The sequence below is a fragment of the Manis javanica genome, chromosome 6 (assembly GCF_040802235.1).
Source record: "Manis javanica isolate MJ-LG chromosome 6, MJ_LKY, whole genome shotgun sequence".
NCBI classification, from domain to species: domain Eukaryota; kingdom Metazoa; phylum Chordata; class Mammalia; order Pholidota; family Manidae; genus Manis; species Manis javanica.
This window is the reverse complement of record NC_133161.1, coordinates 26,306,896-26,325,217: the sequence shown is the minus strand read 5'-3', so window position 1 is coordinate 26,325,217 and position 18,322 is coordinate 26,306,896. Positions and strand designations below refer to the sequence as shown.

At 37.4% G+C, this 18,322-nt stretch overlaps 1 protein-coding gene across 1 annotated transcript; it reads left to right on the top strand.

Moving 5' to 3' along the window:
• The first annotated feature begins 10,966 nt into the window (after positions 1-10,966).
• On the top strand, positions 10,967-18,070 carry HYAL4 (hyaluronidase 4). Its single transcript, XM_073239879.1, is given in 12 exon segments — positions 10,967-11,101; positions 11,103-11,220; positions 11,223-11,393; positions 11,396-11,439; positions 11,442-11,794; positions 11,796-11,913; positions 16,011-16,059; positions 16,062-16,099; positions 17,674-17,853; positions 17,855-17,914; positions 17,916-18,015; positions 18,018-18,070. Coding segments are annotated over 12 exon segments (1,419 nt in total).
• The last annotated feature ends 252 nt before the right edge of the window (positions 18,071-18,322 follow it).

The following is an 18,322-nucleotide window of genomic DNA, read 5'->3' as shown; positions in this document are numbered from 1 at the left end:
CTTTGTAAGAGTGTATATCAATAATACTTTAATTTCAAAAACTGTAAAAAAAAAATGCAAAGAAACAGCCTGCAATTCCATAAAGATGCTCTATCATTAAAAAAAAGAAAAAGAAAGTACATGTGTTCAGTTCATCACTTTGATCAATTAGTTTTAGTAAATTAATGTTGTATTTATTCAGGGTGATAGCTGATGCCCCACTAAGAGTTCGCTATTCATTTATCATCAGGGATAGCACATTTGAATCTGTTTTTTAAATAATGTATATTGTAGTTCACAAAGCACTTGACCCCTTTTTTCTCTTTAATCTGGAAATCTTTTAAATATAGTTTTCTTTGCCTATTTTCCAACTAAAGTCACCATCAATCCTTCTTAAATCAGTGGGTTTAAATTGGGTATTTCCAGAAAGCAATGGTCATTTTTACCAATATGCTTTTGAGAGTGTCTGACTTTGGTTACAAAGAGTTTTAATGCATGCCTCCGTTTTAAGTTGGAGGCCTGAGTCACTCCTGTAATAACGTGTTTCTCAGAGGAACCACAAGGGCATCTGTCCTTTGCCACTAACCTCTGCTTTGCATCAGGTGATTTTCAAGGACCATCAAACAAAAGCAAAGGTAAAATACACTTTTTGTTCTGCTTTAAAAAATTTAAGGACTGTTTTTAGAAATATGGTTTCTTAGGGGATTTAGAAAAACACTAATATTGTTTCCCTTCAAGGAATACCCCAATTTCTTTTCTGGCCTTTCTTCATTTACTTTTCAAATGTGAGCTTGCTTTTATGAACCTAACACCCTAAAAAATACATTTGTCACTGTTGGTGATAAGTTCAACTTCAGATAATTTTATAATTTAGTTTAAGTTTATATTTGAAAATGATTCTCATGTTAATGATATTCAAGGCTTCTTTCATTTTTCCCCCTACACACACAATTTCTCTGAAAAAGCAGCTTTTTGCAGTATGTTGGGTTATTATCCCATAATACTTAACTTATAATAGCCTCAAAATGAGTCTAGTAAACTAACTGTAAATAGGCCATAGGAACATATGGCTTTGAAAGAGAGCCACAGTTTTAATATTTTTTACAACTAATAGTTGTGAAGAATTATTCAAGTTAACTTTATACACATATATGGTTTTCTTTAGAATATAAGTGCATTTCCTTATTGGATAAAGATTTTATATTTTGCATAATCTTTAGTTTAAGTATGTTTTTAAATATATGTTCCATAGTTATCATACCTACCATGATGGGCAGTAGAGAGGACTGTTGTTTGGAATAAGTATTGCAGTGTTTAGGAAACATGACATTTAGAAAGGTTCAGAAAATGACCTTTTTTGGTCATAGAAATAATAAATAATTTTTTCCAAATTGGTATTCCAAATACCAGTAAAGGGAATGAATATTTAGAGATGATAGTCAACAGTCACTTCAAATAAGGGAATCTCTTAGTAATTGGGAAGAAGATACATACATACAGAGAGATTTAGATTTTCCAGAGAAGGAAGAACAAGCACCAAAACAATATGAGAAAGAAAAATCTTAAATCATTTAATCCATTGAAGAGAGAAAAATCTTAAAGTCAAGAAATTTCCTGATAATGGAAAAAAAAATTTCTGCTTCAGTGGCTACACATATCAAAGGTAAACTAAAAGGTTTGAAATATTATGAGTCAAATGAAATAGTTTAGGCAATAAAACTTTTCATCTGTAACTCCTCCACTGCCAGCTCCTGGGTCACTAACTTGAATCTGGAATCATTAATTGAGATACTTATGTTCCTGATATATACTGATACTGTAGTAATATCAAAGAAAGTTTAGTCACATGATTTATTTCAGCCTTATTTGTAAGTTAGAATTCAGCCTGATGATGGACGATCTCTAGCTGAAGTATTCATAGATTAACATTTAAGTAGAATCTCAAGCAAAGAGTTGAAAAGGGGTTATATGGAGAAAGCTAAGAAAATTTTCATAAAAAATTCATATGCAGAGATTAAGGGTTCATATTCTTTATGATTTTTTTTGAATGTCATAATACATATCATATTTTCTTATAAATAAACTTCTATGTGAACCTGATTCTTTCCTGGGAGAACCTTTAGCAAATTCAGCAATTAAAGCTCTATTTATACTTACATCATCATCTATAATTACTTGTTTGTTGAAACCTTAGTCTCCTTAGTTTTGCACATTCCTTGAATTTTTCGGCATATAATAGAATTGCTAATGTTATGACTTTCTAGCAGGAACAATCTCCACTTGTCTTTTTCTCAGAACGACACCTTTCACGGAGGCATAGTTCTAACGTTCATAGTAGATCCAAATGAATGAATTCCATGTTCCCTCTTACCAAGTATTTTTGAAAAGAACAAATCCCACTCTTTAAAGAAGCATTATTTCTTAGTGATACTATACTGTGTGGTTCGAGAATTGGCTACTATTCTAGGCTGGAATTGTTTTGCTTTTTGTCATAGCATTCCAGAACAATGTTATTGCATCCTTAGTCTAATCTGGAACCTGTGACAGGAACATTTCTGAATTTCCTAGTTGTTTTAGGAGACCTTCTCAAGGTTGCATATGGAAATTAAAATCTATTTCATAATATTTTTAAGTTACATGGTTTGTAAAATTAGACTGCATTCAATTAATAGCCTTGAACAAATAAACTTATTTTTAAATAATTAAAAAGTCTTTGTATGAAAAAGTATTTATGTAACATTTATGGATAGTATATGTAACTCTAATTAATGCAGAAACTCAGCTTTCTTTAGTTTCATCCAAGGGCATCACAGTTCACATATCATGTGAATGGGCAACCAAAGTAGAGAACACATTCTCTAATGGTCTTTTAAAAATACATGCAAATTATTGATTGTTTAGCTACCATATTTGTTTCAACAGTTTATTACTTTTTCTTTTTTTTCAGAAACAAAGCACAATCCACTTCGCTGCATGACAATATATATTATTTGTTATAAAAACCTGGTGGAGATTAGTCTAATTGGCAGTCAGTCGTGACATCAAGAGCTTCATCATTCACCCAGCAGGTGTACCTGAAGTGGGAGCCTAGTGCCTTAGAAGGAGATGACAAATGTATGCAGCTAATCACACAACACCCAAACCTAAAAGGTGAAGACAAATACATGCAAACCTCATTTCACACAGCTTTCACTTTCTTCATGCGCCATCATCTTTTCAGATTATTTCATTTTGATAGGTTTGACACTTACAGTCAAGTTTACTGAAGGTTGTTGGGGATATTTCAGATAGGAGACATTAGTTGCAGTCAAAGGGCCTTGCAAACTCAAGTATGAATCAACTGAGTACCAGGAAGTCAGACCATAATGGTGAGATGTTCAGAGAGCAAACCAATTAAGAGGGATTGCCATTTTAGAACATCTGTCCTGTTGAAAATGTCAGCCAGAGGGCCATGGAGTTGCAGAGAGGCATGGAGGAAGGGGTGAGGGACATGATTATATCCCCTACTCAGAAACTGAAAATTGGAATTGAAGTTCCAGTTATAATTATGATTTTCAAAAGGTGAGACTAAACTTCATAGGCTGAGACTTGATGTCAGTATTGCATTTGGATATATAAAATGCTATCACTTATCATTTATACCCTTATCATTCCCCCCAAAAGACAGTATTGTGATATACTGGAAAGGCAAATTAAAATGATAACAGTAAAAATTGAATAGATGAGACAATGAAACTTCTAGTAAGTGGTCCTTGAGTTTAAGATTTTAACGTCTGCACCATACTGGCTTCTGTGATACTGCACTGAGATTTCCTAGTTTGTATTGTAAACACACCAGGGTGGTTGGACAGAATTCAAAGAAAACAATAAGATTTGAGAAAGGATTTGTAAGAGGAAAATGTGAGAAAGAATGGAAAAATATAAAAATGCCATAAACATTGAAGACTTTTTTAAAAAGGTCAGAAAGTAATCTTTGTCAGAAAGGTCTAATTGGATAAAATACAGTTGAATTGAAGTGCTTAAGAAAATCCATGAAAAAATGATCTGAAGTTGAATTGGTAAAATCTAGTCTCCTGAGTTATTTAAAATTAGGTTGGATAAATCACCAAAACTAAAACAAAGTCAAAGAAATAAGAAAAAACAGCAAATCAACTTTTTCATATCTAAACCCTCCAAAAGTTTTTACTGCTATAACTAGAGTTTTGTCTTGTTTATAATCAGAGAAGGCCTATTACTCTATAGCATATTTTCCCACTTGTGATAAATAATGTACCAGTATCGTGCACTGTATTTTGTGGTGCATAATGATACTAATCAATTTTTTCAAGCCTATCTCCTGTGTTCCTCCTGAACATCTACTAAACCATTAACCACTGATAGTTTCCTTTACCATAGATGATTAACCATCTTATAAATAAGAGTAGAGTGGTAACTTAAAGATCTGACTGATGGTGTTCACTTCAACTCCAAAAAAAAAAAAAAAGGCCCTCTTATTTCCTGAAAAGGGCTCTTTCTTGCCAATTGCAGAAAAACATACCATTTTCTCAAATAACTTAGAAAAATGATGTAATAAATCCAACTGAGATGTTATCTTTTCTAGGAATCCATGCCTGATTTCTTACAGAGTCAATTTGCATCTCCTTTTTTGTTTCCAAAGAATTTTATTAGTTTTTTAATTCAAGTAATGGTTTTGAATAGCTTCTATATCAACATAATGCAAAATCCCAATAGAAGTTGCTTCCCAAAGATATCTCACGCAGCTCCTATCCACTTCACTTCCTTAGCCACCAGTTCTCCTTCCTGGAGGCAAGTAACATAATCAATTCTTGAGTACCTTTCCAGAGATAATATTTAGTACATAAATTACATGCATATACAGACACGCATACACACACACACACACACACACACACACACACACACATGCACATCTTTTTCTCAGAAAAGTAATGGCTGAATTCTATACACATCTTGTTTTAAAAATATTTAAATATATATATACAGACACATGTATAAAATAAATACATACCTGAAAGAATCATTAGGATATCTGGTGAATATCCATATCAATATATGGAGGCAACCTCACTATTTATTATAGCTGCATAGTATTCTATTGTGTGGAAGTCCACACTTCACTTAACTACTCCCTTAATGGTGGACATTTATTTCCAAACTGAGCAATTATAGGCAATGCTGCAATGAATAACATAGAATTTCTAGATGAAAGGTTTTGTGAATTTCTAATATAGATAGAAATTTCTAACTTCTGTTCACACTATGAATATACTATAGCTCTTCACTCTTTCTTTATCACAGTTTGGAGTCAGGGCCTGCACATTTCACTTTGCTCAAATTTCGAACCTTGCTGAAATACGTATGCTAGTGGAGAGAGATGGCGCCATTTGTAAAGACAAGCCAGGTCCAGTTTTCAAGCCATTCCTGTCAGGACTCAGGCAGAGTTTGAAAGTAAGCTATGCTTACCTGAAACAATGTGATCTGGTCACAACCTTTGGCTTCTCAAGTCTCTGCCCTTCCACATCAGTCTTGTAACCCTGATATTCATATCTAATATCTGAAGAACCCAGATCAAACTCTCCTTTTTAAATATCATTCCAGTCCTCAGGCCTGAGGTTCAGCCTCAGCCACCCATTCGTAGTTTCTGTCTGTTTATGCTGCCTGGTATCCTACTTTGTAGTCAATAGCCTGGGCCATATTTTGGAGGAAGGGGGTGTGTTAAGCTATAATCTTGACTATGGACATTGGAAGGACTTAAGTAACATTTCACAGACAGCTAGATTGCTCTACAGTTCAAAACTTTAATTAGAGAGCTGAAGATTTAAATCAGCCTAATGTTATTTTAAGTAGCTTAGTTAAAAACAGTTTGACAGAGGGAACATTTTATTCAAAACGTGGTCCCAAGACTTTGTGTACTTTTCCAATAAAGCTGTTGATCTTGGCTGCAAAAAATTCTAAGTCCTAAAGGAAACTAATATTTTTTGATAAAGACTAAATATATATTCTTATATAAAGACAATTATATTCCTTTTCAGATTGCATTTCTTAAAATGCAAAATGTTCTTGCTTCATTAAGTGTGGCCTTTCACAATGAAGAGTGAATTTCCCATTAGCACAAGTAATTCTGAAGTAGTCATTTTTATATACTTACAAATTTTAACTTATTTTTACGAAGACTGGAAGGGAAGCAGTTTGTATAATCAAAATAGTCGAGTAAGTCTAAAATGTGTTCACTCACAGGGACATAAGTGTCCTTTGATAATGACATGAAATAGAATTATAATAAAATTCAGTGCCTAATGATGAATTGTGTGGCTTAAAGAGATGTTGTCATAAGGAAGATTATGTTGTAAACTAATAGACACCAAGTTTTTAAGAAAAAAACGTAGGGGAAAAACTTAATTACAAAACCTCTACCCATTTTCTATTTCTGCTGAAATACTTAGGGCCAGCTCTCACAATATTGACATTTCACTTGAGATCCATCAGGATAAGACATTGATTAACAATCAGACAAAGGCAGTAACATCCTTCAGAAAAAAAAAGGAAGCCTATTATTGGCTTTTACTCTAATAAGCTATTACGACAAGCTATTATTAGCTAGCAGGTTAACAATTAGTTCTGCAGAGTTGAGGATACAGCGTTCAATTCAGTGGCTCTGCTCTATCTTCCCTTCTGATAAATACTTAGATGTATATTTTTATTATTGGCAATAAAACATCATGTTGGTCAGTACTTTCCTTAAGGGTTTGGAAAAAAACATTGCATTTTTAAAAATTTCCAATAAAAATGGGGATCATGGGGGGTCCCCACTTAGGGATCATGATCTTTAGGACCTTTTTAAACTCTGATGGATTTAGGGACAGACACTTGGCACTTAAAGGTTTTAACAACAAAATCCCAATATCATGAAAAAAAGAAACAGAAGAGTTATAGGTTTGGAAAATTAATTTCTTCCACTAATACGTTAATGTTGAGATGGGTATATATGTTTTTAAAAGCCTTCCCAGAATATTCCCTCTCATTTTAAGGATTAGTATGGATCACCATGCTGCATGAAAGAAAATATGACCCTGAGTGTATGAGAATGGAAATTTTGTGTTGCAATCAAAATTAAAACAAAGCCAGCAGGATTAATTTATAGAGTTATATGATTATTTTTCTGTGTGGCAATTGTTAAAAACATTGTGAAGTCCTAAATAACTGGATCTCACTGCAGTCGCCTCTGCCCTGGATTATTGCAACAGCTTCCTTGTGGGCTTAATGCTGCTTCTCTTTTGTGCCCTTTCCCTTTTGGGCTTGCCAAGCACAGTAGCCAAAGTAATCCAGTTAAGCCAAGTCAAACCATGTCTTTCTTCTCTTAAAATTATCTATTTCTTTCCCATCTCACTGAGTGAAAGCCAGAGTCCCAACAAAGCCCTGCAAGACCCTCTCTCTCACCTCTCTTTCCCTTATACTAAGTCAGCAGCCTCTTCGCAGTCCCTCAAACACCACAGGCCTGCTCCTGCCTCAGGGCCTTTGCACCTACTTTTTTCCCGTTCTTCTCCAGATATCCTCCAGGCTTACTCCTTTTCTCCTTCAGATCCATGAGGGCTTCTCCTTGAAAATGAATCGCTGCTTTATAATTTTTTTTCTTGCTATTACCATCTTCCAATATTCTGTATGTTTTATTCAGTATTTTGTTTATTGTCTGTCTCCTCTACAAGGATTTAAGCTCTCTGAGGCCAGGGTTTTTTGCCTGCTTTCTTTGTTATTGTATTCCTGGTACCTAGAATGGGAGCCTGGTATACAGAAGGTGCTCAGGAAAAATTGCCTGAACCCTCAGTACTTGGGCCTTCACACAGGTGTCAATGCCCCAGAGACCACCAGGAACAGCCCTACAGTTGAATGAGTTGGGTTTATTATGTGTTAACAAGGGGAAACACATACCAGGAGGAACTGTGGGGTGTCTCGGAAAGGTGTTAACCTGTTACAGAGTTTGGGTTCTAGCTGGGTGATTTGGTGGAAGGTCTAAGAAAATGGGGATCTGCTCCAGATTGGATGTTGTCAGAAGGCAGGGACATTTCTATACTGGGTAAGGAAGGGTGTCATTCATTTATCAAGAGAGAGAGATGTTTGGTATTTCATGGGTTGCAAAATGAAAAGTGTCTTGTTATATATCTCATTTTATTATGGTCTAAGAGTAAACTTGTTTGAGGTTCATATTCTGTGATAATGTTTATGTATAACAGGGGACTAACGTGGCCTACCTGTGTCACCAGCTTCTGAAATCTGGGGATTGCTTTTTTTTTTTAACATATCAAAGTAACTAAGCTTCAGGAGGAAGGAGTGTGAGAGGAAATAGGTGTAAGCAGAGGACAGAGATGTCTCTGTAGACTCTTGTGTCTGTACATGGAAGGCCTGCCTCCCCCAGATGCCCCTCTCCACCCCCCCTTCACTGTCAGGACAGGGAATTACAACGAGGTGAGGTCTGAGGCCTGCCTGGAATAAGGCAGCCCCCACCTTTCTGTTGTTTTGTCCCATTCCCCTGTCAGTGGGTGAAGATCAGAAATGTGAAGCCAGGTCAAAGTGGTGCAGCTAAGCCTTCCTCAAGGCGACCTTTCCCCCCAGTGGCGGAGGCATCTTAGGAGCAAGCAGCTCCTGTGTTTGCTCTGGTGTTCATGGCTGTGTCACTTTGCTGGGAATTGTTTGTCCAGACACCTTCAAAATGTCTTCGCAGAAGTTTCCTAGGTGATGGAAGGGAGCTTGTTCTTCATACATGTTCCCAGAATGAGCCTTACTCCTGAGAAGGGAAAGCTGGGTGGTAAAATTTAGGGGAGGAGTCAATTAACTCCTCACTCATCTCCACTCCCAATAGCTTGCCAATACTTCCCAAAATCCTAAAGGAGGATTTGCTTAAAGGGGCAAACCTTCCTGAAAGATCATGGGGAGTAGGTATGGGAGGGAGAAAGAAAAGGCAGGCTGTTTAGTGGAGACTCATGGTTGAGCGCGGAGCACTGCCCGGGCTGCTGTGCTAGAACAGCCAGTCAGGAGGCAGGTAGAGCCCAGCAGCGGGGAGTGTGATGGTGTGGGTGGGGTGAGCACGAGGGGTCAGAGGAATTCTGAAGCCAAGGGCCCTTTTGAAAGGGTTGGCATGGAGAGGTCTGCTGGTGAAGGAAGGGGTGTGGGAGAAGCAGACAGCTAGTGATTGTGGGCTGGGGGCAAGGGTCTGGACAAAGTGCCCAGGAGGTGCCAAGTTAGGGCCCTCCTCCCTGCAAGCTGTGCTTAATTAGGAGAGTGACAGTGTGCCTGCGCTGTGACCTGCCTGCGTGGGAGGCAGAGACCTGAGACAAAAAAGCAAACTGAAGGCATAGGCACCAAATTACTGATCTATTATGCCTGTATTCGTTGTGCACCCACACATTTTATTAGGAGCTCTGCTTGTCACCTACCATGGAATGTTCACCTTCCATTAATGGGAAAAAGGAGACTAAGTCACTTGGTAGCTTTGTAATAAATGGATGAGGCTGTTCTGGGGCAGCAAGGAGGGGGCTGACCGAAGAGGAAACAATAATCAGTGGAAAGCAACGTTTTAAATAAAATTGAAAGCAGTCAGTGTTCTGGTAGAATTGACTTTTTTTGTACACAGACGTAGCCTTCTTTAACATTAGTTGAATTTTAACTTTAAAGAAGAGCTTTCTTTTTTCCTTATGAATGAATACATACGCAAATCCATTTTTCTTATCCTGAGGCAGAATAAAAAATTCAAAATAACGGACCTTGGAGGACCACAATTCTTATGATATTCATAAAATTATATTCCCTTGAAAATACTGTTCTCTTTGAACACTAATTGATAGCTTCAGTATATTTCATGTTACTAAGTGGGTAATTTTACTCATCTTTGTGCTGTATAGATATTTATTCAATGATCAGGTAAATAAAATATCTACCTCTTTAGTCCTTGAACACTGATATTTTGTATATATCTATTTATATTGGACTTCTTTAAATGTCATTAAATAAAGTTTTATAATTTTTTTTTTTACCTCTGTGTCCTAGGCCTGAGAAATGCTTTAAGGTTTGGCTGGTGACACCTGGTGGTTAAAAATAATAATGACATACATACAGCAGGCGGCACACAGGTTATCAGCTTCGCTGGAGGAAATACTCAAAAGCCACAGATTACGTGGAAAGAACCTGTAGATCAGAGTTCCTGGTTGTAAGCAACCAAAACAAAACCTCAGGGACTTGAGCAGGAAAGTGCTGTCCTATGACAATGCAGCCACTTGCCATGAATGCCACAGATACCAGGTTCTGAACAGCCCAGCAGGCACCGCCACTACTGCACAGACACTGGAATTCTGCCACCACTGGCGCCACCACCTCTCAGGCTCTTTCGTTCCCAAGATCTCAATTCACAGTCCGCAGGAGGATGCATCTAACTGGCCTGGCCATGGTCACGTGCCAGCGCCCCAGCTGAACGGAAGGCTGGGAAAGCAGCTGGACATTTGGGTTCGTTTAATAAAATAATGAAGTTATTACAAATTTAAATGACGTAAAATATTTAAATGATGCATATATTTCTAAAGCACTTAAACACAGTGCCTACAATTTGATGAGTTTTCCAAAATGATAGTAGACATTTTAATCTCTTATTTGATCATGAGCTTTTTTGAGGGTAAGTACCACATCTTACCCATTTTGTACTCTGAACAGAGGGTCTGAAGCTTCATGAATGTTTGTTGAATTGCATTGCTTGCCCCTGAAGAGAAGCGAGGCCACCAAACTTGCTTCTAGATCTCGATGTATTTATAGGCTTCTTTAGGACCTTTAAATAAAATGCACTTCAAAAATACAAATATATAACAATAATAATATCCACTCAGCATTTGAGGTTTTTCCTCAAAACAAACACTAACAGAAAATTAAATAACTTCACAGGCCTTCCAGAGTGCATTAAAGCAGAAGATAAGATTTTTATCTTATCATGAAACTATTATCTGAAGGACAATTAAGGTTTTACGTTGTTCAGCCAATACATCTCATCCCATGGCTGCTCCTATTTTTCATTCTGAAGTCTATCTCTTTTCTAGCACCTGCCAGACTTCCAGTTTATCAAAAAAAAAAAGCCTTTTACAGTTGCTTGAAATGCTCCAAGAGATCAGTGTTTGACAGAATACAACATAAGACTAAATTTGAGAATGTTTAAGGTGATTGGAAGGCCACTGGCCAAGGCAAGGGGGCAAATGTCACTATATTTAATGTCAACAGATTGGGATATTCTCCACGGTTTCCACCCCAGGGAGTTCCTGTTAACGGAGGTCTTCCCCAGAACATAAGTTTGCAAGTACATCTAGAAAAAGCTGACCGAGATATTATTATTTGGTATATGATCTTCATTCCTACTGAAGATTTCATGGGCTTGCTGTTTTAGCCTGGGAATACTGGCGACCCCGGTGGGGACTCAGAACTGGGACACAAAAAATGTCTACCGACAGAACTCAAGAAAGCTTATTTCTGATATGCAAGAAAATGTATCAGCTACTGATATTGACTATTTAGCCAAAGCAACCTTTGAAGAAAGTACAAAAGCTTTCATGAAGGAAACTATTGAATTGGGAATTAAGAGCAGACCCAAGGGCCTTTGGGGTTGTTATTTATATCCTGATTGCCACAGTTATAATGTCTATGCCCTGAACTAAGAAGTTTCAAGGAACAATGAGCTCTTTTGGCTCTGGAATAGCTGTGCTGCCTTATATCCTTCTATTGGTGTCAGGACATCTCTTGTAGACAGTGAAAACATTTTGTGTTTCTCAGTTTCAGGTGCACGAATCCATGAGGATCTCCACCACGACCTCCCATGATTATGTTCTGCCTGTATTCATCTACGCAAAGCTAGGCTACAGAGACGAACTTTTATTTTTCCTTTCTAAGGTAAGACAGCCCTTGTTAGAGACAGGGGAATTTCTTCCCAGTCTCTAAAAGAGATATTTGTTTGTGAATTATGTTCTTTGAAGAATTCTCAATTAGTGGTCTGTTATACATGAGCATAATTCTTCCTTTGACTAGTCATCCACTTAGCCTTTTCATTTATGCAAACTGAATTTTGGTTTTCTTATTTATGATTATTCTTTTAAGGAACGGAATCAGGAGGGAAGGGGTTAAAGTGCAATAGCATCAACTAGGCCTACTTCCTGCTCCCCAGCTTTGGTTGTGCTCCCTGACGCCTGCAGTGGGTGGTGAACAGTTTGGGAAATAAGAGAGGATGTTTTAAAATGAGTAGTTTGCTCACACATATGGAAATGGAATTGCAGATATTCCTGCTTTTGGCCACACTGACTAAAATGTCAAGAGAAATAAAAGGTGTTTTCTTTGTACTGTATAATACCAGCTTTGATAAACGGTGTAAGAGAGGGATGACAAGGTGAATATATTTAACACTATTGAATTATATACTTCGAAATGTCTAAGGAAATAAATTTTATGATTTTTTAAAATCAGAATTAAAAATTTAAAAAAACCCTTTTTTAAGGCAGAAGGGAGTTGCAAATCTGCTAAATGTAGGTGAATTCATAATTATAGCTATCTGGTTTGTGCTTAATTCAATGACCACAACTAATGGTAAGTTAGTAAGAGTGGTGTGATTTTCTAAATTCAGTAATAAATTCATCTCTGGTAGATGGTTTGCAACCTTAGGTTAAAACTTACAAATAGGTTTTATTCTGTTCATTTATTTTACTGAAGTTGTATTTGTAGTGAAAGACTTCACACAAACCATGAGGGTAACTTTTAAATGAGATGAACTTTCAACCCAGTATTCTCTCCCTCTTCTCCCTTAGCTATTCTAGTCACTTTAATGGAAACTTTTAGAGATAAAAACTTAAAAATAGATGCTACTCTAATCTTTGGACTGGGATAAGTATGTGTAAACCTTCTGATGAGAAGACTTGAGACTTGTTCAGGCCTTCACATTTGCCATACAGTAGCATTTTAAGATACTACTGGGCACTGGGAGTTTATCACATTTCTTCTTTATCCACCACTACAAGTTTCAATTTACCAGCATGTATAAAAATATAAAGACTTTCTGAGTTTTAGGCATCTGAAGGAGGGGGCTCAGGAGACACCCACTGAGGGCTTTACCATGACCAGTAGGTATCTGTAGAGCATATAAAGGGCAGAGCTTACTCATTAGAGAGAGAAATGGCACAAATGTATCAAGATCTGGTAAAGGCTATGCCTCTGACACCAGTAACAAGATTAGTAAGGAAAGAAAGTCTCCATTGTGAACTGATACTTGAACTACCCAGACAAAACAACAATAAATGATTGAGAATGATAGGAAATCAATATTAACTGGTAGGTTTAAGAAAGTTAACTAAATCTTTACAAAATAGTCTTGAATCTGGAATTGAAAGTTAAATACCACCTTATTCAATGAAACTTCTTTTCCCTTTCTATATTTGTCTTAAGCAAATTTCTTTCCTTAGTGATAATAGATGTACTTTTGGAAGAAATGATGAACTTTGAGGAACAAAATGTTCATTTCAAAAGATCAGTTTAGACTTCTGGTACATTCTGCACATTCTGCAAACCTAGGGCAAGCTTCCTTCCTGAGTGGCTGCAGCATCAGAAATGCTTCTGTTCCGTCTAAGGAAAGAAGGAACAACAGTTAAGGTCTCATCTAGGTACAGTCTTCTTTGGCAGTCCCAAGGTATCATTCTGAAAGCTTTCTGAAAGGCAAGGTATCCCCAAATGTTTTAAATCATCAATTAACCCACCACTTTACTCTAACCTCTATAAAAATCTTCTCATAAAATTTTGAAAACCTGACACACATAGAGTTAGGATTAGAAAAATGATTTACCAATGAGCAGCAAATCTGTTAACCTCTCCTGACCTCAGTGCCTTATCTTAATCTACAACATGAGACAGTATTACCTGACTTATCTACATAGCAGATGTATTATGAAAATAAAGTGAGAAAAAAATATGTATGTTAAAATTTGAAACACTACAGAAATATATATGGTATAGCTATTGCTTTTTATCAGTATCAGAACCTTAAGTTTGGAAGGAGAATATCTATAAATAGAATCTCGGTCAGCAGCCATAGCTTGGGGAAATGGTATTGGGGCAATAACACCCCATTTCACACAAAAGATTGCTACACCACTTATACATAAATGCAACCTAGATATAACTTGATGCTATGCTTTAAAAAATAATGAAAGGAGTTTCCTTGACTGCAGATTTAAACATGTTTTTCCCTGTAATTAATTAACATTCTCTTTGGTAATGCACACCATGGGAGCCCATTAGTGATGCTCCAGCTCCCCACAGTGGGCATCTTACTTACGTGCACTGTGACAAGCATCAAGGACTGAAACTCAAGTGTGGAGGGTGAGTCCTTTGGGTTCCTACCCTCTATGTCCAAAACTTTGAGCTGAGAATCATGCGTAGGGAAAGGCAGCCCTACACCATGCTAGGCCCTGGAATTCTTGTTGCTATTATATCATGTGTTGCTGTTTTATTTCTCCTATAATGTCATATCACTCATGTGGCTGATGCTCTCAGGTGGTCCCAGTTTATTCCCTGAGGCATCTTACCTGTGGCTTTTCTCAATGAGCTGTGCCCTTGCTTTTTCAGACCCCAAAATATAGCTACTCTGTGATTCCTTCAGCATCCTGATCTCAGGTAGGTGACAGTGAACTAATCTGATAGAGAAATTTGCATCAGTATCTGCTGCTAATTCCTCACCTCCAGCCAATGTATGCATGAAGACTAGCCTTTTGAGTCAGTTCCAATAAACTCTTTCTGATAATGACACTAAAGTACACACTGGTGAGAAACTAACATTCCCTCCTGATACCAACCTCAGAAGGTGTGGCTTTCACCACAAACATCTGTAGCTTCTGTACTTACTGAATATGGATCAATAACCTATAAATACAAGATATAAATGCTGTGTCTCCCTCCTTCTTCTGATACCAATGCTTAACCCAAAGGACTTCATGGGAGATTTCTAGTTTCCAGGCTGGCAGGTAAGAAGCTTGAAAGTTGGCACTCCTTCCTGACAAGTAAAAAAAGCTAAACCAACTGAAAAATCAACCCATCTTAGATTCATAAGTGAAGTGAGGACAAAATTCTACTTTCATTTTCCACTAAATCACCCAATTACATTTTCCAGCATATAACCGATGGAAATTCATCCTTGGAGTAAAAGGTGAATGCTTAGTATCCTAAACAGTGGGAGAATATATTGTAATTTAACAAACTTATTCAGGCAGTTAATTTAGGAAGCCAACTACATACATTCAACTTTTGATTTCCTTCTCAAATGGCCGAGATCCACGTTCATCTTTAAATACTAAAATAATAATCCTTTTGGATGACAAAACCAAACTTGCAATTGCTAAAATTTTGTTTTCTTCTATTTAATCATACTGAAAAAAAATTCTGGCAGCTTTACCATGACTGGATAAGTCATAAATAAAGCCCTATAAGTCAGGTAGTGTGAAATTAAACACAAATAACTTCAGAAACCAAATATAAGGGCTGGACCAAATCAGAAGGTCCTTATCACTTAATGACACAAAGCCTCCCCCCGTAACTGCAGAGGCAAGCCCTCAGGAGAGTGTTGCAGACTGGAAAGCAACTGCTGAGACACTCCTCATATTTGGAGAAGGGAACGTTTGGATTCTGTTTCTGGGTCATATACCTATACCTGGTTTGTGTCTATATGTAGCCCTAGTCTATTTCAATTAAATGGCTTTGATAGCTATTTACAGGCTAATTGCCCTCAAAATAATATCCTGTTTGGCAAAACATTAAGTTTTTCTTTAAACATATTTAATATGTTTTTCCATGTGATTGTAGAGGGTAATTTTTGAGCCTAGGTTCATCCACTTTATGTTACTCTGAGAAAGTGAATAGTTTCATCCTAATGTATTGAATGCAACCTCTAATCCTAATCCTTGGTGGGTTGTTTTTATTAAAATGAATACTGAACTCTACTTTCTTCAGTCTAGCAGGACCTACTGAGCACCACTGGAGGAAGTGCTGCCTTGAGCGCTGCAGGCTTGTTATCTGGGGAGACATGACTTTAACTTCATCTGAGGTAAGAACTGTCTTGAAGGTACACTTACTGCTACTTACAGCATTTGCTCTGTTTTCCTACAGAGCTTTCTCTAATTAGGGCTCTCGTGGCTCCCACAGTAAGCCAGCCTTAGAATTACAAGTCCAAATCAGTGCCTATACATGAAAGGAGCTCGATAAATATTATTAACTTTTTTAAGGTAATAATCACAATATTGACATATGTTGAATATTTGTTATGTGCTAAGATTGTGCTAAATCCTTTTGTATTTATTTTGGATCGGTTCATTTGCTGGCCATAATAACCCTCATGAGGTAGAGACTATAATTTTGATTTATAGATGAGGAAACACGAGCAGTAACAGCTAGTTAGGCTAGTTAGTGGTGGAATTGCCATTAACCACAGTTTAACTCTGGAGCCTGTGCATTTAACCACTACATAAAATGTGTGATATTCTGTTGTGAGAAGAAAAAACAGATGGTAACTTTTTAATCTCCACATTGAACTTATTTCTCCTCTATGGAGAAGTTAGCTGAAAATTCATAGTATTTAAAATAAGATGTATAATGCCTCAAATTTCTCCTCGCTCAGATAATGTTTACTCCAAAAAGTCTTAGTTTTCCCCAATCCACATTAATCTCCATCTTCTCTGTATTTCTAAAAGTTGTTTGCTCTATCTCTGTAGTGTAATGCATTTTCCTTGAAGCATAATAATTGAATCCTCAACACTTTTTGTTAAATTGAATTTTTTGCAAGTTCATTATGATCTGATACTATTCTTAGAATTTTACAGGCTAAATTTGTTGCTACAGAGATATCATTCATGAAACTACTTGTGACAGTATAAGGTTAAAAGTCTTCTCTGTCCACATACAAAATTAGGTAGAAAATGAGAGGGACCAAGTCCTGCCTCTCCAGGTGCACTATTTCCCCTCCAGCCCAGGTGGCTCTTGGCAGAGCGTCATCAGAAAGTGAGTACACAGACCGGTGGCCTCTGTTGAGAGCCCATAATAGTAGCCAAAAAAAAAAATGGACAGAGTTGGCCTTCCAGGCTTCCTTGTATTTGAATTGTATACAGAAGGCTAGAACCCAGGGCAGCTGATAATTAACAGGAAAATCCAGAAGGCTACAGGTTGATGGTCAACAATAGATCAGTAGAAAATTATGATTCAGATTCTAACAAAATCTTGAATGATACCACACACCTGTAAAGGTGGCTGGAGGACGCAGCTCTGCCACATATATAATTTGGATTTGTTCCTCTTTTTTCTACACCTATTAACTTTGGAACTAGAAAGAGAAAAACAAGAAGGATGTGAATTGGAAGAAGTGAAGGTCACTTATGCTGACTCCGGGGCCCGTTTGCAGGTTCAGTTTCTTAGCCCTGTAACATACTGTCCACCTCTTGTCCCTCCCACCTCTTGTCTTCCCTGATCTGGGTTCCCGTGTGTTCTGGTGTCTGAGACTAGGAGTTCACCAACTGGAGCCAAGCTGTTAGGTTTCAATCAAATCCAAAGAGCTGCTTTGTGGACCTAGATACTCGGACCCCATAGGACCAGAGAAAACACTAAAACCCGTTTTTTGTACATTTCTAGGGCAACTGTACACCGGCGAAGCTGTATATGGGTTCCGGTTTAGGGAGCTGCGCAGTCAGCAGGACCGGTGCCCCTGAGGGGTGCAGCCTCTACCTCTGTGGGAAGAAAGGCAGATGCATAAGGAAGGTGTGGGAAGCTGCCGATGATCTTCACTTGAATCCTGCAAGTTACCACATAGAGGACATACGAGGATGGAGAATATATTGTGAAAGGAAAAGCTTTTGATACAGACCTGGCAGTATATGGCCAAGAAATTTTCCCGTCATTGTTATCATGGTTTCGAAGGGACCGACTGCCCAGAGGTGAAGCCAGCTGACGGCTGCTCTGCTGTTTCCTCTTTTTCTGGCTCACTATAGCACTGCTGGTTTTAGTAAGTGACCAGAGCATTCAGTTGTGAGATAATTGCATTTAAAGGGAATTGTGTGGCCTCTAGAGTCATTTAGGGAAGAGATGAAATTACGACAAATTTTTTCTCTTATGAAATCCATTGAGAGGTATTATAAGTAGACATTCTGTATGTCACTTAACAGGAACACATTACTTTATTTAGCTCTGATTTGGCTGACAAACCAGATCTAGGGGTAAAAATCAATGCAGTCTTCTTTACTGGAATGTTTAAGTTGTAATTAAACTAGAGCTAGTATATTTT